At 44.0% G+C, this 26,732-nt stretch overlaps 1 protein-coding gene across 5 annotated transcripts in view; it reads right to left on the reverse strand.

Annotated features, from left to right (window-relative positions):
• The window catches only part of ANTXR1 (ANTXR cell adhesion molecule 1), a 245,074-nt gene that overhangs the window by 82,907 nt on the left and 135,435 nt on the right, over positions 1-26,732 (reverse strand). For 3 of the 5 annotated variants that reach the window (XM_032176723.2, XM_058428667.1, XM_058428666.1), the window contains exon 13: positions 14,571-14,666. In XM_032176723.2, the coding sequence (XP_032032614.1) occupies positions 14,571-14,666 (96 nt within the window). Of the gene's footprint in view, positions 1-13,452; positions 13,584-14,570; positions 14,667-20,401; positions 21,437-26,732 lie in introns of those variants that run through there. The other 2 variants (XM_058428668.1, XM_032176725.2) reach the window with 2 other exon arrangements.

A 26,732-nucleotide genomic window follows, 5' to 3' on the forward strand; every position in this document is an offset into this window, starting at 1 on the left:
CAGCATGACTAGAAAGCCTCTATTTCCAACTAGAATCAGTTTCCAAGCTCAGGCTTGGTTTGGCCCATTCTCCTTTTTCTCAGGTTATGCGAGCATCCTCCTGGTTATGGGTGGGCTCTTTTGCACCTTCCTGGTTAGGAGGGACAAAGAAGATGGATAAGATTGAAGGGTCATTAATAAAATATTTTAAAGGAAAATTCTCCAATAAACATAAGCATAACATGGAAGAACTGGATGGTAGTATGGGAGTAAATCTGAGAACATTTTTCATATTTCAACTCTGCAGGCTAGTACCACTTCCCCACTTACTACCACCTTTAGACTGGGTGTTTTAGAGAAGCAGAAAGTGACCATTTGCCTCCTTGGGATAGCTGCCCTAGAGTCCCTTTTGCACTAAGAGATGGACTGGTGAGGTAAAGCGGACGGGAAAAATGAGATGGAATATGAAACTCCTGAATTCTATTGGTGTTTCTCTGATACCTGAGAATTTCTTGAAACTGCTGTGTGTTGGGAGATGCATCTCCTCTCCTCTCTTACCAGTGACTTTAATTCTGAGTTTATCCACCTCTGCTCAGGCTGACATGAGGTAGGGCCAGATCTGATGATGATCATTGCATAGATAAAGGAAAGTCAGAAAAGACCAGGTAGAATCTGATCAAATTGAAATGTTACTGACAACTTCTCATTGAGTCAAACAAATTCCAGTTTTTATGTGCACCCCTGAGTTTGGCTGCTGGAAGTGGTAATGATGGAAGATGTGGAGATGCAGTCAGCATAGTACGAATAGAGTAGAAAGATCACGTGTGCTCAGGGCCTGTTTGACGCCTGGGAAATTGAACTATTTTGGTTTTATGAATTAAGTTCAACCATTTGGGTCTCTATAAAGTGCTCTCTAACAGTTAATTTTATTTTTATAAATGGTTTTATAAATTGTTAAAATAAAGCACCTGATGAGTTTATTTTGCTTTTCTTTTTTCTCTAGAAGTATTGAAGTTTGATTCTTAACGTGTAGGCTTTGATCCTTGCCTCTGTGTTTGTCACTTGCTAACTCTACTGTTACAGTCCTGTGCAGTGGAACAAAGGATGCTATCATTCCAGTTCTCAACATGGGCACCTTTCCCACCTACCAGATGATGGCTGCGCAGGCTCACTAAACATTCCATTTGAAGCCGCAAGTCAGGCCCACAATCTGCTCTAGCAGCGAAAGGATGCCAGGACTAGTGATTCCTTGTGGCCCCCTGTTTTGCCTCCGTCACCTTGTTGAGAAATCCTCCACCACAACTTCACATCTCTCCTCCTCATCTTTCTTGTCTCCTCACACTGTGACGGGGACTGGTTAATAGGGTAAGCTGTACAGACAGCCTCATTGTCGACAAATGCTCATCTCATGGCATGAGAAATGGAACAAAACAGGGGACTCGTTTTTGGCCCCTTTCTTCTTAAGTTGTATTTTTGTGTCTCCGTGTCGTTTTTGCATGAGCTGAATGCAGGGCACTTCTTGCAAGTCCTCTGTGCTGAAGGGCTGGTCTCTTGCTGCAAAGGAGACACTTCCTTGACACACAGGCATCTCTGCTGTTTAGACAAAGTCCAAGAGAGCAGCTTCAGATAACTCCTTTATTAACAAAATGAAGCACTTGTCCTCTAATTTTAATTAGCTCAGTGGTTTCAAACTTTATTGAGTATCAGTATTGCCTGGAGGGCTTCTTAAAACACAGCTTTCTGGGGTACACCCCTGAGTTCCTCATTAGTGGGCTTGGGGAGGGGCACTTGCATTTCTGACAAAGTACCTGCCGGTCTAGGGACCACACTTTGAGAACCGTGAATTCGCTTATTTCTAGGAGCCCCATACCTCTATTAGATATGTAGGGGCTATGTTTAGCTTCAAGTCAGACATTCCCATGAGTGCTCTGTTGAGACTTGCTTATAGCTAATTAGAAATACCAGCTTTGAAGCTGTTTCATTCTAAAAATTATGGTGTCCCTGCTCCATTGGCAGGAACCCTGGGCTCTCCATTGCCTCCCCTGTCCTGTGTGGGGGGAGACATAGAACTATTTCTGGAGTAAATTTTCAGCTCTGCATGCAGGTGCTCCTTGACTTCCACTGATGTGAATTTGTGATCATCTGCATACAAGGCTGGCATGGCCTGGATTTCTAGATCCAACCCTGAAACAATCCCAGCCAGATGGCTCCCTGGGAGTTAGGGACATGGATCTTATCTCTCTCTGTCTGCAGTGTTAGCAATAAACTCACTGAACTGTGTTTGTTCCCCTGTCTTCCACACTGGACTCTAAGCTCTTGAAGACATGGGCATACTTATCTCCTGATAGACAGCTCAGAGTTTGTTACTCGGCCACTATTTCTGGAATAAACGAGTGTGTGTTCCTGAAAAGGGAGGGATAAAGAAAGCATTTCTGATTATAATAAACTTCCTTGCCTCTTAAATAAGCACTAAATACATGTTACAAGATTCAATTCTGGTCTCTTAACCCTCCATATAAATGTTTCTTCAGTAGTTAAGATGCTGAAAGTCCCAACTGCCAAGAGTGGTTTGTGATGCTTGGATGCATTGCATCATGGGAATCTAATCAGAGTCACGGGTTGGCCTTATAGTTAATTATGCCACCTTATTAGATACCACCTATAGCCCCTTTCATCCCCTAACCCAGGCTTCCGTGTAAATTCACTTGCCCTGTGATTATAGACTCCATTTTCCAGTTTGTATCCCAAATTCATTTCTAAGAAGACTTTCTGAAGATTTGAAAACTACATGCACAGTCTGTTTTGTTCCAACACAGATATGTAACTTGTGACTGTTCATATGTGGTAGTTAAACGGGGCATTAAAATCACCAAACTGCAAAACTGTGCTAGCTCAAAATATGATTTTCACAAGGTAAAGGAGAAGGTAATGTACATTTTTAGTCTTTTGTTCTTCATAGTAAACTTCATATAACATTAACCATTAGACATTTAAAAGTGTGAGGTGACAGTATTTGGCGCCGCTGAGTAACATCAGGCGAATGTGAAAATGCTGCCCAGCCACCAGTAGTGACCTGGGGAGGAATACGCAGAAACCAGGCATACCTCATTTGCTTTCTCACTTAGGTGTGTCCTTGTGCAAATCCAGCATGTATGGGGCTCCTGAATGCGTGTTCTTTTCCTCATTGAAAACCTTTTACATAGCATTCTCAATAGGAGTGTGTGTCCTGGTTCAAAAAATGCAGGGGTTGAATGAGGGAGGAAAGCCTTCAGCCTGTGCAGGAGATGTTTGTAAAGATATAAGAGAAGATGAGATACTGTGAGAGCAAGGGGCATAAAGAAACCCAGATGAGCTTCCTCAGAGACCATGCTGAAAAACCAAAGAAAGGAGAATGGAACTCACAGGAGCCACCATTTGCTTTAGAGGGGATTAGCGGCATGTGTGATGGAGTGAAGAAAAGGCAGTAATGCCGAGAGCAGCAGAATAGTACTTTCATGGTTTTCAGTCTTATTTGGAACCACACAAATTGCCTTTTTTTTTTAATGAAAAGAGGAACCTGGCAACACAACAAAAGCTGAAATTCTATTTTAAGCCAGTGCAGAAGGAATAACAAGACACTGAGTCATAGCCATCTCCCCTTGTGTTGTGATACTTTGCCCTAAGAATGTCCTTCCTTCCGTCTTGTCTCTCTAGCTCAAAGCCACAGTGCTACATCAGACTCAACATCCACTAAGAAACTTCACCTGTTTATTTAAAAAAAGGTAAAGAGCCATATTTACTGAAGTATCTTTTATTAAGAATTTAAGGTGTTTCAAATGGTGGCATTTTTATTGAGTTTATTATTTTTTAGCGTTAGGTTGGCGCAAAAGTAATTGCGGTTTTGTCATTCCTTTCAATGGCAAAAACTGCAATGACTTTTGCGCCAACCTAATATATTATTTTGTAAGATCACACAGTATTGAATGTTCTGCTCTGAACCCATTTCCCCCATTAGTCCTATTATTTTCATGGGCCAAAATTCCATAATGCAGTCATATCTTCAGGAACACACTTCATGTTATAGGAGAAATGGTGATACACAGAGAATTTTCAATGTATCTGCTATTTAACAATTATTGTTAACTTTGCACAGAGCAAAGGGCATAGTGCTGACAGGGACTGACCTCATCCTTTTTCTGGTCTTTTGTGCTTCCCATGTGTATCATAAAATCCCAAGGGCCAATAAATAATATTCCTTGGGTTTTTGGTAATTTGGGATTGTGAGCTCATGTGTAGTAGGCATTTACCTATGGGAATTCTATGAGGCCTGGGTTGAGGGACGAACCTGCCAGAGGTTTAACGTTTCCTCTTGCAGATCCCTACGCATTTCCAGACTTTTTCTCAGCTTGCAATTTACAAAACCTCAAGTAGTGTAAGTTTGAACTCTAGACCTCTCAGAGGTTATGAATTCTTAGGGACACAAACATACACACCCACATCAAACCCATAGCCCATCTTTCACTCAAGGCTTTAGGCAGCTTTAGGCAGAAGACTCAATTTCAACTCCCAAACTTTTATGGGCCCATGAAAGGCTATTAAGCCAAACATCTAGGTTACTGAGATAAGAAAATCTCAGACAGGAAGCCACTGCTTTAGGGTCGGCTGACCATCTGATTTCCAGATCCTGCTTTATTTGAGCCCTGGAAACATCTCCTATTTTCTCATGAGCCTGGCTATGAATTTAAGGCAACTTCTATTCTATTTTATCCAGGAATTTTTGTTTTTGTTTTGCTGTGGAGTCTGCTGCATAGTCAGTCAATAGAAATGGATTTTTTTTTTTCCCACAAATGATGACTCCCTGCATGCTCAGAGGTTAGCTCAAATAAATGTGCCTGTATTTAGATGACAAAGGTCTTTTTTAAAGCCTTTGATTTAAAGCACTGTATGTCCTGGGGGACTTCTGGGTTGATCTCTTGAAGCCAGCTAAACTGCTGCCCCCCCTGGCCTTTTAAATTCTGCATGAGAAGCCATCAGAACAGAGTTATGTATAGAAGAAATGGCAGTCCAGATCTGAAAAGCCATCTAATAAGGGCTTTAATATCACAGCTAGAAGGAGATGCTTGCTCTGACCCTTTTTACATTCTAGCCTTCTGTTCTGGCTCCCAAACCTTGTAAGTATTCTTTTAATTGAAGTCAAGAAACCAAGGGAAAGTAGGCAACTTGATATGGAAAACATCCAGGAGAGATGAGATGCTAGTTGATGGCAGATAAAGGAATCTTTCCACTGTGTAGACAGCATCAATTGGATAGAGACCTCATAACTGATTGGGGTGGGTTAATGCTGGCCAAGGACTGCCTGAATCCAGTAATTTTACACTGTAAAAGTTTAGCAAAGGACGGTACCAAGGGTGTTAATTTGGAATGTGGTACCAGAAATTTTCAAAGAAATGAGGTCACCTTTTTTTCCCTCCAATTTGGAACTCAAATTTCAAATGATTTTTGGTCTCTTATCTCATCTCCCTTAAGACAGACTATGTAAAAGGCCCAATTCATCACCGTCCGAAGTGAGAGTTGCAGCAGGAACTTTACCATTAGTCGATAGGGCCTAAGGGACTCACATGGTAATGTGAGAGAATGGCTGTGCATATTCTCCATCAGATGGTATGCCAGTGTCACTGCAAAACTCTGTGAAGCAAAACAGCAAAATAAATCCATGAATTCAGACTCCCTGAGGCTTGGAGGAGGAGCCTCTGGCCTCTGCCTGGGTTATGGGAAAGCTGATTTTAGACACTAGCAGTGTCAGTGGGATCTGAGCAGGGCACAGAAGGAACAAGGGTGAGCTGATGATGTTCACAAGATGTTCAAGCTTGTTGATATTGATACAGCCTCCAGGGAGGGCACGAAAGAGGCTGCATCTTAGGATCCAGGAACCTGCTCTTTGAGCTGCTTCAGCGTTCTCTAGGACTGTGTTTCCCAAATAGTATTTGGCAGAATACTAGTGTCCTTCCAGATGTCAGTATGTTAATAGGTGCTTGGGAGAGTATAGGTAGTGACAGGCCAAGGAAGAGTTCTAGGGTCAAAATAAATTTGAAGAGTCACACGCAAATTATCCTATTAATGACTCTGAGAATTCCTGCAGTAAAGACAGTGATTCAACTTAGTTCGAGGATGTCTTTAAAACTCACTGTCTAAATGCCTCTTGTTCTGAAGTGCCCCTATTCATACTTGCAGGGTATGATTGCCCTGACACAGTTTGGAAATGCTGCCCCTGAGTACTTGTATCATATAAAAATTCCTCAGGTGGTTTGAATATGTAACCAGGTTTGAGAACCACAGACCAGGGAATCTTGAAAGAGAGAAGCAGATTCACTTAGAGAAGGTACGAATACGAAGAAGCAGCCTTAGAGACAATATGGTTCCAATTTTCTAGTTTTTCACACGGGGGAAATTAAGGTTAAAGGATTGGACTAATCCTTTAACTGGTAGAGGAAGATGTGGCATTGAAACCCAGTCAACTTTAACAACTCGCCTCTTTCCATTTCACCAGCAGGCATAAGCATGGGGGTTGGGGGTTATCAGGCAGCCCACAAAGGATGAGGGAAGCCAGAGATGAGAAAAAAATGGGTGTGTGAGGTGTGTGGTGTACCTGCCCTCTGGAGGTGAGGGCAGGTCATGGCAGAGCTCTATGTGCTAACGAGAAATAATCTTGTCAGCTGTAGCGTGAGGCGTGTCCAGATGGGAATGGGTGGAGGCTGGAACAGGATCAAGAAAGCACAATCAGTATTAGGCCCAAGATGCCTGTGTCAGAAGTTGCCTGTCCCAGTCGTGTTTTTATTAAACTCTCAGTAAATCCTTTTGGTGATGTTACGCTTGGGTTGTCTGGCCCTACAAATTAAACGTTATTCTTAACGGTGTGAAGAACATTATTTTAATGCTTTATTTTTATTTCCATTTAAGGCATATCAAGTTTTTGATTAATTTTTATCCTTTGCAATTTGTCACTGGCAATGTCCAGCGGGCTTATTTGTTGAAGTATCCTTGAAATTCAGTTAAATGAATTAAACGTGATCTGTTACACAATTCTTTAAAAGCTGTTCATAAGAGACCTACAAGGCCACTGAAAACAAGACAGGGAGAACAGAATTTTGTTTATATAGGAAAAAATTCTGAATGCATGGACATGAGCCTCTCCCAAAATACTGAAAAAAATTGCTGTTATTTGAACAGAAATACAGTGATTTGATTTGACCTAAATAGTGTGGTGGTTTAACTAGTTGGATTGCAGAAAAACTGTAGCTTTAAAAGCAGGATTTTTTTCTTTTTAATTGTGGTTAAAAGCACTTAATATAAAACTTAGTATCTTAATTATTTTTAAGTGTACAGTTTAGTAGTGTTACATATATTCACATAATTATGCAACTAATTTCCAGAACTTTGATTTTTTTTTTTTTAAATAGAGATGCTGTCTCACCATGTTGCCTAGGCTAGTCTCAAACTCTAGGGCTCAAGTGATGCTCCTGCCTCGGCCCTTCCAAAGTGTTGGGATTATAGGTGTGAGTCACTGTGACCTGCCCAGAACTTTTTCATTTTGCAAAATATGCTAAGATCTTTTCACTTAGGGTTTCTCATATACTATTAACCTCTCAATAAAATGGGCATATTTCTAAGATTTTATTTAAGAAACTGATTTAAATTTCCTTTGTTATGTAATATTAGATACATATAAAATATTGCATATAACATACATGTAAGTCATGAAATAGGATAATACAAATCTCTATGACACAACCACTCATTGCAGTTCCATAGGTCTGCGGGCTCCTTCTGCATCTAACACTCTTCCCCTAGGAAGACTTAGCTTTTTAGTTTGATTTGGAAAATACACAAATTATAATATGTACTAGGCACTATACCATATTTTGGGATTAGTTTTTGTGACTAGTTTCTCCTTGCCATGGAGGAGTTCATGGTACAGATTCTCCTCGATGTATGATGGGACTATGTCCAGATTAAACCCATTGTAAGTTGAACATGTCATGAGTTGAACATGCATTTAATACAGCTAACCTAGTGAACATCATGGCTCAGCCTAGCCAACCTTAAATGTGCTCAGAACACTGACATCGGTCTAAACTTGGGCAAAATAGATAACACAAAGCTATTTTATAATAAAGTATTGACTATCTCATGTAATTTATTGAATACTATACTGAAAGTGAAAAATAGAATGGTTGTATGGGTACTTGAAGTATGCTTTCTATAGAATGCACACGGCTTTCATACCATTACAAAGTCGAAAAATTCTAAGTTGAACCAGCATAAGTTGGGGACTGTCTGTACAGTGAGAGATATATACATAAATACTTGTGATAGAATGAACAAATGCTCTAATAGAGGTGTGAGAAAAATGCCATGGAAACCAAGTGAGATAGCAGCTGATCCTCCCCAGGTGAGGAAAAGGTGCGCAGGATGCTACTGAAACGGACTGAACAGCAAGCTGGACTTTGAAGGAAGAATTGTATAGACAAGATAAAGAAGGTGAAACTATTTCAGCAAGAGGAAATAATATGAGCAAAAAGATCATGATAAGGAAGTACCTGGTATGTTTAAGGAGGCCCAAAGAGTAGAGTGTGCCCACAGTTGGTCCTCCATCCACTTGGCTGCTAATGAACTTTGAGATACACTGAGCAGCAGCTTTGAGCCAGGCACTGTATTATGCTCTGGGGACCTACAGCCTTGGCTTCCAACAGCTTCAGCTTAACAGAGGAAGACAGACAAGCAAACAGGCAATTTTCACAGCCTGATCAGTGCTATGAAAGAAGCAGGCACGAGTGCTAAGGGAGACCCTGCACAGGAGGTGAAGGTAAGAGGTGAGGCTGGAGAAGTGGGGCCAGGATGGAAAAGCCCTACTCATGCCATCTCAAGGGATGGGAACCCTGTTTTACAGCCTCTAAACACTCAAGAGAATTCCAGGCAGGGTGGTGAGTAGGCTCATCACCTGGCTGCCTTTTTTTAAAAATGAGAAGTCTCTTTAATGAAGGTGAGAAAGACTAAAAAAGCAGTTAGGAAATTGCTGAAATAATTCAGGTGGGAGATGCGGAATCCTAGAGTAAGACAACGGTATTCATTCATTCATTCCACAAATATTTCTTAAGCAACTACTGAGTGACAGGCACCGTGACTGTGCTGGAGTAGAGGGTGTGGATGGATGTGAGATAAGATGAGGTGTGGGAAAGGATGTGCTGTAGGCAGCTCCAAAGTGAGATAAGACGAGGAGGGACAGAAGAAGACATCAGCGGTTGCTCTGAAGTCCCTAGTTTGGGCAGCCTGGAGGACAATGGCACATCCACTGATGAAGAGCAGGTTTAGGGGGTAACGTGAAGAGTTTAGCGGGGGGTATGTTGAGGGTGAGATGCCTGCATTTGAGATGTCCATTGGTCCCTTTAATGTGGGCTGGTCCTCTGGAGCCAAGGCCAGTGATGGGTAAACACATTAAGTAGTTGAAGTTGTGTGAGTTGGTGACATTGACCAGGAACAATGTGTTAGAGAAGAGGGTGGAAGGCAACCCTGGAGAACAATTGGCAAGCAGAGGAAAGACAGCCCATGAGGGAGACAGGGAGAAACTGCACAGAGACATAGGAGAAGGGCCAGCAGACACCAGTGGAGGAGACAGTTTAAAGGAGAGAGAGAGGTCGACAGTGCCTACTGCTGAAAGAAGTAAAGAAAAGAATGAGAAGTGAATGGAGAACAGTGGCTGGGAAATTCAGTTTTGCAAGCGAAGGATTGGAGAAATAATGGCAATGGCGCTCAGGGTGCAGTGGGAGGAAAAGGGAAGGAGAGGAATTGTGGACAGTGGATGCACTGCAAAGGAGTGTGTGGGTGAAAGGAGGGGGAAGGAGAAGAGAGTAGCATGAAGGAGAAATAGGCATCAGATTAACATGGGTTGGATCCATGTTCCCACGCAAATCTCATGTCAAGTTGTAATCCCCAATGTTGCAGGAGGAGCCTAGTGGGAGGTGATTGGCTGATTGCAGCCATCAGTCATCACCTGATCCCTCAAGTGATTGGATCATGGGGGCGGGTTTCTCATGAATGGCTTAGCGCCATCCCTTTGGTGCTGTTCTTGTGATAGTGTGTGAGTTTTCCTGAGATCTGGTTGTTGAAAAGTGTGTAGCACCTTCCACCTCGTTCTTCCTCCTGCTCCCACCATGTGAGATGCCACGCTCTCTCTTTGCCGTCAGCCATGACTGGAACCTTCCTGAGGCCTCCCCAGAGGCAGAAGCCACTATGCTTCCTGTACAGCTTGCAGAACTGTGAGCCAATTGAACCTCTTTTCTTTATAAATTACCCAGTCTCAGGTATATGTCTTTGTAGCAGTGTGAGGACAGACTAACACAGACACATTTTTTAAAGGATGAAGGTGGCTGGCATATGTTTCTAGGCAGAGGGAGGAAGCCAGTGGAAAGGAAAGGATGAAGATGCTGAGTGAGAAAGGATGAAAGGAAAAATACCAGTGGAAAGGGAGGGAGAGGGATGCTGGAGGAGGATGTACATATGAGGGTGCTGGAGTGCAAGGATTTCTCACAGCACAGCTTCCGTTTTCTCACGGAGATAGAACAGCAGGTTGTCTACTGAATATGAGACGGCCAGAGGTAGTACAGGGAACTTCAGGGAAACGGTTGCAGTTTGGGAGGAGTTCTTATCCGTAGAGGTAAGTTAGCAGTTTGCTAAAGTATGAGTGCTGAAGCCCTCATAAATGCACAGTGGCCCCATCAGCAAGCTGGGCTGCTCTCTTCTGAGGTGACTGATATCTTGGGAGTGGGAGAGGAGAACACATACCACCAGGAAGGTGTGGGTATAGGGACAGAGGGGAGATCGGGAATTGGGGTGTTTATCAGAGTGTCAACATGGGGTCAGGAAACTGAGAGCCCCAACAGGGATTTCTTCTATACTCCAGATTTCTTATTTGGGGCAGCCAGTTCCCCTTGCTAATCGGAATCCTCCAGTGTCTTGCTACCTGCTGAAATTTAGGCAGGATACGATGGCCTTTCTCTGTGTACATAAAGCTACCCCCTAGCTGGGCCGCAGGCTCCCATCAGGGCATTGGCTCTTGGCTGGGGCGAGCGTAGACTCTCAGGGATACCTGCATTTTCTACAACTTCTTAGTGCCCTAATGTCACTGATTCATTGATGACTTTTCCCCCCTACACATTCAAGCCATTCATAACATTTACTCTTCTAATACATTGCAACTTTTTAAAAAAAAGATCCTTTTCTGTTTAGATTTCCTAGTCTTCCTCTTTTTAAAGTTCAATTTTGAGATTTCAATAATATTGGACCAAACTTATGAGTAGATAGAGTGGGCATGGCATGACTTGAAGGGTTCTAGAAATGTCCCTTGTGGAACTGAGGCAGGGCTTTATTATTATTATTATTATTATTATTAGGTAAAATATTAACCCCTTGAATTACCTATTTGAAAATGTGAATAAGCCCAGTGTGCATAGTCCAATGCCTCTCTCCCCTTCAAGGTGGGTGTTTTGTGCCAATGAATAAGTATAGGAATCTTAAAAGCCAGGTGTCCGCCTGGCGATACTGAGGAACAAGCTGGGAAACACTAAAGGTTTGATTCAGGATGTGGTCAGTTTTCTCTCTCCCCATCAGTTATTACTGGTAGATTACATCTGGCAGGCTGGCAACAAGTTAATCCAGGTTCCATTTGGCTGGAAGTTAACAGCCCAAATGGGGGAGTGGGGTCCTGAGGGAAAGGCCAAGTGCAGTGGGTAGGCATCATCTGTCACCCTCACCCATCAGGTTTCTTCTTCCAGACAGGACCAGCAGGAAGCAGGAGGATGCTGAGCAGAGGCAGGCCTGATAGCAATCCCTGTGCCTCGTCTGCTCATCCTGGCCAGTACATCTAAAACTGCTCTTTGTAGTTAGTAACTGGGCCTGCCCTCCTACCCAGCCACACTGCGGGACTTCATCCCCTACCCCTTCACATACCCAGCCACTGTGGGTTAACGTGTGGCTCAGCGGGGGTGGGGGCCTTGCAGGTTGTTAAATATTTTGAGTATCACTCCTAAAGAAAAGATTGCAGCAGGAAGGAGATGGCACACAGCAGACATGTACCCCACATTTTTTAGGTCTTTTCTGCTTTTTGGCTTTTCCTCCAGCATTGAGATGTGGCTTAGCTAGTAGGTTGAGGGGCGTTCCCCACCCTTGGGGTAGATGCAGGAAGAGTGACAGAGGACGGTTTGAGGACCATTGTTTACAAGAATGCCCTCTATTCATCTGGGGGCTGTGGTGAGGGGTGCCGTATCTCAGGGGAGAGAAACTTCCCCGTGTCCTCTGAATGAAACTCTGATGGGAGGCCCATGTTTGCCTTCATTCCTGAGTATACTGTTTAGGAAACACATGACCTTATCCTGCCCTGCTCCGGAGCATCACCCCTCGTCAAGGAAGCAAGTGATCAGCAAGTAGTTTTAGGGGGCAGACCAAGCACTGGAGCTCAAGCCAGCTTTCAGAAAGAGGGAGAGGAGGCAGCTTAAATAGACATCATAAACAGGAAAATGAATCCCTAAGATCAACCCTCATAAAGAAATCCTTCAAGACTTACAAAGTCAGACCACATTAAGACATTTTGGCTGCCTTCCAAAGCAACAGGGATTTAACCAGATAAATTCATTGAAAAATATTTTGAATATTGCAAAACTCAATTTGGCCTTGGGTGACATTGCTTCCAATAACAAAAGGTTTATTTTGAGAAACATTTCCCAAGAATATAAACTGAATGCCATCCAGTATCATAATAGATTCCTATTACAGTAAAATACTTTTAAATAATAATAATATACAGCAGTTACAATGTGTTAGGTGCTTTCTAAGCACATACATATATACTCCTTTATAGTCTTCACCATCTAACTATGAGGTGGGAGCTCATATTGTCCTCATTATACCAATGAGGAAACAGAGAAAGGTGAAGAAACTTGCCCAAGGTCACACAGCCAGTATTTGGTGGAGCACTGCTTGGCTGTTCTAATGTTCCTAGCTGTCCTCACCCAGAGGTAATTGTTTGTAAATATCAAAGGGACTATAATAGTGTTCACTGCCTGCTGCTACCAGGCCTGCCCGACTCTTCTTTAAGAACCCAGTGTAAGGCTTTTCTTTTCTTTTTCTGGACTTGAAAATGTGCTTGTTTTTGAATCTCCATAGAAAGCACTTGGGCTGACTCATGAGGATTTTTTACCCTTAAAATAAAATGGTTATGCAGCCTTAAGTGTTTAAAACAACATTTAACTCTTGGAGCTGCTCTGGTAAGAATCTGTTTAAAATCTTGGTGAAATCCAGCCCAGCCTGCAGGGTCCTAATTAACCCAAGACTTGTGCCTGTCCTGGGTCTCTCCCGCCATACTTGTCTGCTGCAAGTCAACCCTTTCCAGAAGTCCCTGCCACATGGTCCACATCCTGGTTGAGCTTCTCGTCTCATTCATTTGCCACCTCTTTAACATGTCATCCGAAGCCATCTCCCCTTGCTTTTCAAGTCCAGTGCTCTGTCTCTCTGTGGTCTTGGTTCAGTTGAGCTGTACACACAGATGTGAACTCCCTCACACTGTGTGCTAAATGCTGAAGTTTCAGAGGGAAAATGAAGATAAGTCCCTGTCCTGGAGGGGCTCACTGTCTATTGTACCCTGCCGGCCCTTCCATGGAAGAACTAAAATACAGCAAATGAAGATGCCATGGCAGTGGAGCAGTGGCCACTTCACACTCATGGGCTTCACAGCACACACTGATTTGCAGAAAGGCAGGGCACAGGCTAGAAATAGACATGTCACAGGGAATTTTTTTTTCTTTATTTGGCTATTACTTTTTTTGGACTTTTCCCAGTCTAAGGGCCAGGGAACAGAAATTGACAGCCAGACATTTACCATTTGGGATTATTGTCAGGGTGGATTATTCCAGGCCCTAAGCTATTTTGGGGAGACATTATCATGTGGTGACTCCATATGACACTGATGGGGAGGAGGCAGGTTTTTATTGATCTTGTAGCCAAAGTGCTTAGCCCAATGCTGGACACACAGTAGGAGTGTCCTCCAAAAGTTGCCAAAATCAATGAATAAAGGTAAGTGCCATTCTTTATTGTTGAAAATAAAGAGGTCAGGCCAGAGACACTTTCTCAGATAGGTAGACTAGTTACTAAGACCAGGGTGGCCTTAGAAGAGTACAGGTTGGGCAACTCAACAAATGTGTATGTGTGTATGTGTGTGTACCGTACACACAGAGGCATATATGTTCATTACATGTCGAATAACACTCATCATTTGTGGTGTCCTGGGGATCTTCTCTAAGCACCAGAACTAAAGCGGCCACCCCAGTTGCCCCACCCAAGGGGTATGGCCATTGGCAATCTCACACCCTAACTCATACTGACTGCTGATAACTCATGGTTCCATTGATCAATGTCAGTTCACATCAACTTTGTATAAATTGTATAAAAAAATGCAAGATTTGTCTCCCATCTTTAGTTTTTTAAAAATCCCTTTCTCTCTACTCATGGTCTGTGAACTTTATGTCACCCTTCACCTTGCATGGCCTGAGGTTTGGGGCACTTACCACGGTGCAGCAGAGGGGCCAGAACCACCAGAGGAGAGCCAGGGCTAGGAGCAGGAACAGGATCAGCAGGGCGATGGCCAGGATGGAGCCGTCAGACTGCGGGGCCAAGAGAGAGGCGGTCAGCAGCGGGACGGGACCATGTATGATCTCCCCTCCCTAAACTCCCATCACTGATATGCAGATTAAAGGCTCAGAGAGCAGCACAGATTGCCAAGCAAATGGTTGAAACTCTGCCCATCATTCTGGGGCTCATGGCCCTGCAATACACTCTGTTTAGCCAATTTTCAAGGGAAATGAATTTATCTTTTCAGAGAGGCCCTGTTCTTCCCTTTGAGGAACATTCTGAAGGACAAACTGTGTAAGAGACAGAGCAGGCATGAACATGGACTTCCACTGCTCATCTGGCCCTGGAACACCATCCCCTGCCTGGTGACAGCCTCCTCACTGGGTCTGAATGTCCCAGTCTCTGTCTGGGCTGACTGAGGACAATTGTACTCTGAATTCAGCCTGCTCCCCTGAACCCATTCACACAGGTGCATGTAACAGATTCATAAAGCTGTGGATGGAAAGTCTAGAGCCTGCTGATGGGATGCCTTGTAGGGTCTCTGAATCCAGGGGGTTGGGGGCAGAGCAGCTGCTGCTGAACCTGGGAGGCGAGGGGCTACAGTCAGATCAAGTGGCTACGTGGGAATGAGGGAGGGAGGAAGGCACCCAAGACCAGTTTTACCCACTTCAAAATGTGGCGAGGCTAGTCCTAGACACAGTTTCTGTGGACTGAGATGGCTAACTTTTAGCAAACAGAGGCCCCACTTGGTATCAACATTCTGAGTTGCTGGTTCAAGGAAGCTGCTTGGGAACATGGGTCTAAGTCCCCTCCACCCTGCCTCCCTACAGCTACTGGGAGTGCAAATCAGCAGAACTTTCTAGGAGAGAGGGGACAAATTGTGATAGGTATCAAAAGCTTCCTTCTGCATAGAACTGGCTATTCCACTTTTAGTCTAAGAAAATAATCAGATATGTTTGTACAGATAATAATAATAATGAAAACATAAATGGTTAACAATTAGGGAAAGTTAAATAATGCATTACAGAATTACCGTGCAATCGGTTACTATGCAGACATTATATTGTCAAATAATTTTATTTATTCATATTTTTTGTGACAGGGTCTCACTCCGTCACTTGGGTTGGAGTGTAGTGGTGTGATCATAGCTCACTGCAGCCTTGAACTCCTGGGCTCAAGGGATCCACCCATCTCAGCCTCCTGAGTAGCTGAGACTGCAGGTGCACGTGACCATGCCTGGCTAATTATTTTTTTGTTTGTTTTTTGTGGAGATGGAGTCTCACTTTGTTGTCCAGGCTTGTCTTGAACTCCTGGGCTCATGTGATTCTTCTGCCTTGGCCTCCCACTGTGCTGGGACTATAGGTGTGAGTCATTGTGCCCGGCCATATTGTCAAATAATATTTAAATGATATTTAAATAAGATGACAAAACACTCCTGGTATAAAGAGTAGATTTATGTATATGTATGTCAAGAGTGAGAGAGACATAAAGACTGTCTGATATTTACTAAATTTTTAAATTTATATTTACTAAATTATTAATAGTAATTTTACTGGTAGTGGTTTTATGGTAATTTTCCTTTTAAAATCTATTTTCTTTCTTTCATAGTGAGAAAATAAACTACTGAAGTTTTCTTTAAAAAAATCTGTATTTGGGGGCTTCCCACTTTGGTGTTAGAGCTCACTGGGCCCAGGGATTCTTATCCAGGGGCAGGGGATCTATGGGGTACCCAGGTGGGCTCAATGGATGGACACTGTGACCCTTCTGAAATGACACCTGTGATGTTTAGCGCAAGTGTCTTCAGGGGAGACTGTTCGCAGCACTATCAGATTCTCAAAGCTGCTCCCTCTCCTCCATTACAGGGAAGGGAGGCTGGGTGGTCTGTCCAGGGTAACACAGCAGGTGAATAGCAGAGCTGGGACGTGGCTCACTCCCACTCTGAGTGCTCAGCAGGGGCTTCTGGAAGCTGTTTAAAGGCAGCCCTTACTTGCTGAAACTCCCTGGAATGTCTTTGACCAAAAAGCCAGGGAACTAAACACCTCTGGTCCCTAGCCAGGGCTTGGGAATGCCAGACTGCCCCCAGGGGAGCTGCAGCTTCACAAGTGCAGGTGCAGGGCTGGGCAGCCCAGGGGTAGTTGGGGGAGGGAAGAGAGCGCAGGGGCCAGAAGATGGACATGCCATGGCAGACGGGACGCTCTGGGCTGTAACATTTATACATGGGTGATGGCAGAGAGCGATGGGCTCAGTAGTGACAGAATGAAATTACATGTGTTTTCCAAACTTAGGGCTGGCCAAGGACAACCCTCTTAATCTCTCAGTCTCTACAGCCCACATTCATAACAGGAAGATAATAAACCTCACTTGCCTCACTGCACTGACGTGGGGATAAAATGATGTAAGCTATCTTATCAAACACTGAGCTGGAACTCGCTCTCCCTCTAGTTCTCCAGGGTAAAAAACATGGTGAGCATTTCAGATCATAAATCTATGTGCATTTGGAATAATAAGTGGTTCTGGTCAGTGAGAGGCTTACAAAACAGCAGTACTTCAATAAAGTCTACAGACTACATTTATTCACATTATACACAATTTCCCCTCTCTCTGGTTTTATTTTTTCACTTTAGGTAGATGAACTAAAGCAGAAGGGCTGATATATTTTGGGGGAATTTTTTCACTTCCTTCTAGAGGAAGGTTTTCCGTGAAGTAGCGAGAGTGAAGGACTTGGTGCAGAATGGGAGAGAGGGGGCTTCCACACTGGGAGATTTCCTGGCTTTGGATAAAGTGATAGCTGGCTTTTCTCCAGCCAAGCTTGGTGCCCCTAATGAGGAACAAACCATCCCCCTAATGAGGCCCAGTTCCCTCTAGCTGTGGTGGAGGAGGACAGCCAGGGGTCTCAGGAAGGGGAGAGGTGCAGGAAAGGGGGTCCCGGCGGGTGGAAATGCACAGGGGCAGACACTTCTTGAGGAACTTTATCCTCCTCTGAAGACTGCTCTGGGATAAAGCCCCTGAATGCACTGTCTGTTTTTTGAGATCTTCCAGAAACCACTGGATATCCAGTTCAAAAGAATGAAGGGCATGACTTTTTGATAAACTTAGAGCTAAAGCTGACAGTTTAGAAGGAGATAACGTGTACATGCAACCTCAGAGGTTCATTCATGTATTCATTCAGCAAACATTTATTGAGGGTCTATTAATTCCCCATTGAGCAGAACCAGGAAATACAGGATTGATTGGCTAGTCAAGATGCTTGTGTTCTGCTGGCTGATGGGGCTTGGGCATTCGTATAAACAATTAACCACATGCAGTGGTCTACGTGTTACTCAACAGCTGTACATCCTGCACCTTTTGTGTCAGGTAGTGAACAAAATAGGCAGTCTTTATTCTTAAACAGCTTACATTTTGGTGGAATAAGAATAATGACAATGATGATAATAACGTTGTTAGCACAGTAAACATTCACTGAGCATTTACTATGTGCCAAGCAGTGTTCTATGTACTAACATGCTTTCCTTACGCTAACTCATTTAATTCTCATTAACAATCTTGTGAATTCAATAATATTCTCTTTCTCATCTCACTAAAAATACCAAGGCAAGGAGAGATGGAGAAACTTGCTGACAGCCACGTGGAGAAGCCAGAATTTAAATGTGGGCAGTTTGGTTCCATAACTCCCAGCAGACCAGCAGGCTATTGTTCTTAGCAAGTAGCCAAGTGCTGAAGAGCCGAGTGTCTGGGAACTAGCACTTCACTGAGGAGGTGACACTCTGCAGAGCAGGGCCAAGGAGGTGTCAGCATTCCTGCACAAAAAGGCAAGCACAAATCCCTGGGGTAGGGCAGGGGCAGTGGAGGTCCACATGCTGGGAGCACAGCATGAGTGCGGGTGGAAAGGAGGTGGGGTTCCCACTGTGGGAGGACACACAAGCCAGGCTGAGGAGTATGGCTTCCATCCTGAGCCCAGGGGAACCCTTAGTGGCTTTAACCCAGTGACACTGGGGCATCGTGATCAGATTTGCTTCTTGGAAAGCAAATGCTGTTGACACTGGAGAGTATGGACTGCAGGAGGGAAAGATTCAGAATAGAAGGCCCAGACAGAGGACAGCTGCAATTCTGCCCAATTCTTCTGGCCAGTGTCATTTCCCGAGGTCACTCTTGAAACGCCTGCATTTTTACGGCTGTGTCCAGTGCTAACTTACTTAACAACAGATAACCACCGTGCTCAGTGCTATCTATGCATTCTCTCATTTAATTCAGTAAGCCTGGGTAAAACAGCCTTGTAGGAAGTTACTCCCTTTTGCAGGTAAGGAAAACTGAGACTCAGTGAAGATATGTAACTCACTCAAGACCTCCACATACCACCCATGGACATATTTATTTTTACATATTCACAATGTTAATGTTACAAAACTGGGATTTGAATCCATGTGGTCTAAGTTTAGAACCTTGACTCCCCCCCACACATTTAACCATTAAACTATAACTTCAGATTTATAACAATTTAGTTAAGAAATATCTGTACTTTAAAGACTAAACTTTAAGCAGATGCAACAGAAGTTGAGACCATGTTTGCAGTTGCTCCTTCCGCTCTGACAGAAGCAGTTCACTCACATGGCCCAGTGTGGATGTGCACACAGCATGGGTGAACGTGGACTTCAGAGGAAAGTCAGAGAGGGAGGAGGACCATGGCAGAGGCTGTCTTCCCTTTAGATTCTTGGCTTGGAGTTTTAATCAATTACCTTGTGAAGTGGGATTGACAGCTAATGTGAGAACGGCTCTAGTTACCTGTTGAATATATATCAATATTAGAATAGAAATAGATGCACATCTGCATTGTTTAGTAAATAGTATTTGCTTCATTCACAAAATAGTTCGGTTATGCTAAACCAGTCCTTTTCCATCTTTACCACGTTCCAAGAATGAAGACACTCAGGTGCCAAGGAGCAGATTCTGCCAGTGGCCGGGAGGCACGTAGAGTGCAGCAGAGCTCATGTGGCATAGCCTGACCCCCACAGAGCCTGGCTCTGCTCTGCACTGTTTTGCTCTGGGGCAGACTGCTTCGACTCCTTGGGCTCTGGCCTCCATGCTGCCCTCCTGAGCCCCAGGTTCACTGTCTGTTGGCATACTCCGTGCTAACTGCCACCCGCTCCCAAAATCTCCTTCCCGGATTGGACCCCAGGAGGGTCGGGACTGCTGCTCACAGCCTAACTCAGGACTGGTGTGTGAGCTTGGCCTCTGTCCTCCCTCTTCACCAGGGGAAAGGGTGGCCAGGACAGGTGAGACCTTAGGGCCACATAGACGCCACTCTGGAACTAAATGGGACCACCTGGGCCAGAGGTCCCCTTTGTGGAGTTGTGCCTGCCCAGGCCTCATCTCAGATGAGAGCTGGCAGAACGCAAGGTAGCTTCTGAGAGCGGGTGCTCCCTGACCCACAAGTTCAGATCCATTCTCCAAGATCCATCTGAGAGTCCGCATTGGGCAGGGGGAATCTGGAGTGGGGACCTGCATGGACTTGACTTTATGACACAGATGAGAGCGGAAGCTGACCTGTCCAGCCCAGCAGACTCTCAGCGTTTGCTGCCCTTGGCAGTGCCACCTGCCCTTACCAGGCAGACCCTGCATGTTGTTCACCGCAAACCTTCGAAAAAGATTCCAGAGGGGAGAAGCAGCAAACAGCCACACATGGAGTCTTACCAATGTTATTTTCTCAACAGCCTAAGTATCAACACAAGTCCAATTCTTGTTTTATTTAAAAAAAATGGAAATAAAGTTTAAAAAATCAACATGGCCTTTAATTTTAACAATTTTAACAGCAAGTGGTGGGGGGAGTTCTCAGATGAGCAACTGGAGCTAGAAGCACTTCTGTGGTCAAGCAGGCAGCCCATGGGGTTGCATCTTCCTGTTGGGGGATCATCCATTTTCTTCAATGAATAGTTTCAAGCCTTGTCAAATGCTCACACAGAGGCCCGCTATTAAGGAGGCAGACAGGCAATATTAAATTCGAAGGCAGGACAAGCTCAGCCCGGCTCCTTCCTTCGGGCATGTGTCATTAGGGATGACATTCTCTGAAGGCTGCCCGGCTTGAATGGCCAAACCCCTGCATCGTGGCTTTCTTTAATTCCCTCTGTTCCCAACTCACAAAATGAGGACCTCTCTTTTAAGACAAGAAGGCACTGTTCTCAAAGGTATACATTTGGAACTTCAATAATGAAAGCATCACTTGCTTGGCAGGTGGAATGTAGGCAATTTTGGATTTTTAATGCATGGCATGGGGCGGGAGTGAAATATCTTGCCAGGGCTTGTTTACTGTATAATGGGAGAGAACCAGGCCTCTGGACAATACAGTATCAAACACTGCTGCTCCTTTGTGTTTTCTTTTGTGGGAAAGGGAGGAGGATAGAATGGAGAGGAATTAGTGGGAGACTCGGGGAAGTTCAAAATAAAGAAACTGTGAAATCCTCCACCTCAAAGTTGGGTCTGCGCCAGGATTCTGCCTGATGCCCACCACATGGATTGATTACGTAGCCGATAAAGTGCCTCCAGTAAGGCCTTGAAAACTGTGTTGGTTAAGGAGGGAATGTTTCCTGCCCCTCCTGACGTTTCTTTCCATGTTGGGGCACTCAGTGTGCGTAACTCCAGGCCTGTCTCTGCCCTCCACTCATTCAGTAAATAAGGAAAGTGTAAACCGAGCATGTTTGGCTCCTCTCTCCCAGTCTTCGGGAGTGTGCTGCCTGGAGGGAGCAGGCAGTATTCTCTGCTATTCCATGCAAGCAGCTTTTGTGGGGCCTGATGCAATTTTGTGGAGGTTCTTTAAGAAAGAGAACATAAAAATACAATGCAAAATTATAAGGGCTGCTCCCCTGGCCTTAGAAGGGCCTAGCAGGGACCCATGCAAGTGAGGGTCCCTAAAGCTTAAGCGAATCAGCCCCCCGTAACTCTGCCTCTGGCTGTGCATCTTCCCTGGACAGGCCCCCTGCCTGCAATCAGACTGGTAAATCTATTTAATTCTGGGCTTCAGTTTCCAGCCTGTTTGCTGACACACTCAGCCAAAATCTCCAACTCACAGTAGTAAAAGCAACGCTGAAGTTTTCATGTATCATTTTTTGGCTTCATTTTTCAGTTTATTCACAATCAAGGCAGGAAAGAGGCATGCTTTACTGCCCCCATGACAGTGACCCCAGTATCTCCTATTTTAACTAACTCCAGGATAGGTCCCGGTAACTAAAACAATTATATTTCTACAACAACGGTATGCTCAATTTCTGAAGGAAGAGGTTATCAGAAGCCTCTCTGGTGGCTGGTGGGTTTGCTGTAGTTCTACAGTCTTTGCTAGACTGTGCAGATTCTGAGTAGCAACACTGAGTCACTGAAGCCATTGAAGGCACTTGGACACTTTCACATGGTTAGACTATCTTGTAAACATTTAACATGAAAGAATGAATTAGTAGGTTGATTCTGCCACATTGAAGAGATATTAGCCAATCTCTGCCAGGAATATGACAGGAAAATAGCTGAGGATCCATTAGAGCTTCTTGAGAGCCAGCAAAGGTCTTTCTCTGGATTCTCCCCTCCACGGGGCACCTGGGGATGCAGCTGATGATGTGGGGCTCCCCAGAGGCCTGCCCTCCACTCCCTCTCCCCCTTTCTGTGGTACAGAGTGAGGGTGCCTATGAAGCACTTTGGAGTGCCTTCAAGGGAAAGAGACCCTTTAGTGGGGGCAGCTCTGTTCCTCTAACCTTGTGACTTCAATAGCAATCTGCTTGTTCTAATTACAAAGACTCAATCCTGGTGAGAGAGAAACAGTAGAGATCAAGGAACTATGTCCACTTCACTCTGCCCCAAAGGGAGACCCTGAGGGCAGAGGGAGAGGTGCATCAGCCACTGGGTAGAGGGAGGCTGGAGGCTGGAGGCCTCTGCACACCTGCCGCTGTCCCTCTGTGAGCACCAGGAAGGGGTTCACAGGACTGGCGCCTTGGAGGCATCACATTCCAGGGCTCTGAGTGGAATTTAGAACCATCCCAAGCAGCTGGTCTGAGCTGTTTCCTGCCCAGACAAAACTGGCAAAGCACGGGCAATTTTTATTTTGAAAGATGAAATTTAAGCCATTTTATTACTGCTGAGCAGTTCTAGATGGGCAAGGCTAGAGATCTAAATTCTTTCTCTCCCAGAATTTATATATTCTGTTATTTCTGGTAGGCACCTTAGGGATGATCTAACTCATCCGCCCACTCTGCCCTGCATGTTTTTGAAATTCTATTCCTCTGGCATCTGTGACTCTCCCGATCTCTTTCTTATCTCTGACCATTCCTTTCCACTTTCCTCACGGGCTTCTTCTTGTACTCAACCCTTTAAATGTCAGCATGTCCTAGGAAGTCATCTTTTTCCTCCTCTTTAAAAATTAGAAATAAACCAGAAATACCATTTGACCCAGCCATCCCATTACTGGGTATATACCCAAAGGACTATAAATCATGCTGCTATAAAGACACATGCACACGTATGTTTATTGCGGCACTATTCACAATAGCAAAGAGTTGGAACCAACCCAAATGTCCAACAATGATAGACTGGATTAAGAAAATGCGGCACATATACACCATGGAATACTATGCAGCCATAAAAAATGATGAGTTCATGTCCTTTGTAGGGACATGGATGAAACTGGAAAACATCGTTCTCAGTAAACTATCGCAAGGACAAAAAACCAAACACCGCATGTTCTCACTCATAGGTGGGAATTGAACAATGAGAACTCATGGCCACAGGAAGGGGAACATCACACTCCGGGGACTGTTGTGGGGTGGGGGGAGGGGGGAGGGACAGCATTAGGAGATATACCTAATGCTAAATGACGAGTTAATGGGTGCAGCAAAACAACATGGCACATGGATACATATGTAACAAACCTGCACATTGTGCACATGTACCCTAAAACCTAAAGTATAATAATAAAAAAAAAAACAACCAAAAAAAAAAAAAAGACCCGTGAGTACAATTAAAAAAAAATTGTGGAGATATATACACCATTTTATTATTTTTAAATGTACAATTCAGTGGCATTAAGTACATTTATGATATTGTACGACTGACGGATCCATTCTTGTCCATGGCTGGTTTTCTTTCTAAAACTCTCGATGGGTTGTCTCATTTCCTCCCATAGTTTAAACTCTCATCTAGATATGGATGACTTAAATCTTCATCTCTAGCCTAGATCTCTCCCCATGCTTCAGGGTTGTATTCAGGACCATTCAATTGTCCAGTAGGTCCTATTGATACGTCAAACTCAACTGTTCACACTGAGCTCACTGTTTTCCTCTTCAAAGCTGCATGATTTCCTCCTCTCATCTGATGGCACTACTTATCAGCCCAAGTTGGAAACTTGGAAGTCAACCTCAGGTGCCTTTTCCTCCCTCTCTTCCTTCCCCAATATGACACCTGCCATCAGTATATCCTGATCCTCTGACCTAAATACTTCTCAAATCTGCCCCTGTCTACTTCACCTCTAATACCATTCATCAGACTTAGGATCTCATTCTTTCTTTCCTGGACTATTGCAATGATCTCTTTATTGGTTTCTCCACCACCAGTATTACTGCCAGGAATTCCATCTTCTACACTGCAGTTGGGGCCATTTATGGCTCTAAACCCTAAAATGATATTCTGATAGATTTGCCTGCCCATGAACTTTTAAATAGCTCTTCATTGCCCACAGAGTTAACATTTGAGAATTTTGTGGAAGTGAAAAGTACACATTCACATTTATGCACAGGCTCACACATTTTTTATTACCATTTCAGGGGGTCCATGAAATCCCTGGAATCTATCTGTGGACTGCTAGGTACAAGGCTTTGAGTCTTTAGCCCATACACGCCCTCTCTTATCTCTCCAGCACCTCCCCCTCCCTCCTCCCCCCTCACACTTTGTGCTTTGACAGAACTAAATGGCATTAGCTCCCCATACATACCTTGCTCTTCTGTCACAGTCTTCTTCTCCCTGAGACACTCTTTCTAACTATCATTGCTTGGCTAGCTGTTTTTCATCTTTCAAGTCTTTGCTCAGGTACCACCTGATTTATTCATACCTAACATATTTATTGAACACCTACCATGTGCTAGGCCCTCTCCAAGTACTGGAGAACAAGAGCATAAAATGGACACGGTTTTGCCAATCATGGACCTTGTCATTGAGTGGGAAACAGAGACCAGTAAATACCACCACTGAACTCTGCATTTGTGCTCTTATTTTACCCTAATCATAGCTCTGGCTAATCTACTTTATTTTATAGAAATTTATTATTATGTTCTTGTCTCTGCCACTGAACTAGAAGCCCCTAGAAGACACATATCTGCTTTACTCATATTTGTACCTGTGAGACATAGTACAGTGTTTCAAACACAAATTGCCACTAAATGCCATTCAAGTGTTTAATAGAATGAGGGGAATGAGGATTTAGCAGGCCGATGCCGCCTATAGTTAGTGAGTAGCAGGAATGGCGCTGGAGCCTACGTTTCCCGTGGCTGCTCAATTCCCCTCCATGGTCTCATTCCTGTTAATGGCTGCATCAACCTCATGGCAAAGAGCTTGGGCTTTGGAGGCAGGAAAAGATGATCCAAATCCTAAACTACTACTTACTAATATGTGGGCTTTGAGTAAGTTGCACAACCTCTTTAAGCTTCCTTTTCTTTTTATGACATCAAGTTATTTATACTGTTAGTAGTTAAAGACATACACTAAAACTACTCCAAGAATGGGACAAATATGTGGACTTGTAAAATTATTTTTAAGACTGATGACATAGGGGACTTCACTGGTTCTCATAACCCAGCATCTATTTGGGGGTATCAATGGGGCCTGGAGGCAGTGGGAGAAAACAAACTTCATGGGGCAGATGCTCCCGGGACCAGGCAAAAAGCCTTCATGCTCTAAGGTCCTTACTGTCATACACCAGCCCATTGCAAAGTATCACTCATTCATGACAGATGGATGATGACATGAAAGTCAATGTACACAGTTAACCCATTTTGACACATTCATTCTTCAGCATCTTTTCAATACAATTCATCTTAAATTATATTAAGACATAAAACAGACCTGCTTTTGCACATCCATTACCGATATGTCTCCCAGGGTCAGGCAGAAGGAAACAGAATGACTGTCACACAATTGCTAATTGTCGAGACCCGAGACAGACTCACCCACGAGTGCTCCTGCACACCAGGTACTGCTTGTTGACTTGCGCACACTGGACTCAAAGACTTTTGAAAACTGCTCTTGCCCCTGAAACCTAAAACTCCACTGCCTGTCCTTCAGAATCATTGTAAATCTTTCCAGTGATGGACAGATGAATGTAAGACTTCCTTTTCTTTACGTATGTGAAATTGAGATAATTCCTGCTTCCCGGATTGGTTCTGTGATGACGTGAGACAAGGTGTGCAGAGATCCTGGCACATGGCCAGCCTTCAAAAAATGGCACTTCCCTTTCCATCCTCCCTTTCCTTCTACGTCCAAGCCAAGTTCCAGGTGATGTGCCCATGCTTGGCCAATGTAAATGAAGTTGATTTCTGTGAACAACCCTGTACTAACTGTAACTAGAGCTACGGTGTTAGTGGGTGGTCCCAGATTACAGATTTGAGAAATTCAGGCCCTTAAGATTGCCATCCATGTGTCAAGAAAAGGGAAACCCAAGTGGATTTTCCAATGGAAAATTTAATATCCTTGATCAAAGTTGATCAACCATAAATGAGGGTAACATAATGAAACATTATTCATTCTGGCCACCTGAGAGGTAATTTGGGCTAGAGATGGCAATTAAATTGATAAAACACTGAAGATAGTAGACTCCTTAACCCAAAGTGGGGCAGTATAGAAAAAGTATTAGGTACCTAAACCTTTGTGGAACTCTTTCTAAAAAGCACGGCTATAAAGCAATGAGGCTGTTCATGTAGTGAACATAACTGAACTCCCACATCCAAATGAATCTAATTATCTCCAAACTAGTGGGTTTGGAGATTGGAGACTACCTCCAGTGATACAGCCATTGCCCAGAGCAATTCTGAAACACCTCCCTTGGGACTCTTTCTAAAGTCAGTTTATAGGCCCCCAAA

Source organism: Hylobates moloch, unplaced genomic scaffold, assembly GCF_009828535.3.
Source record: "Hylobates moloch isolate HMO894 unplaced genomic scaffold, HMol_V3 SCAFFOLD_15, whole genome shotgun sequence".
NCBI lineage: Eukaryota > Metazoa > Chordata > Mammalia > Primates > Hylobatidae > Hylobates > Hylobates moloch.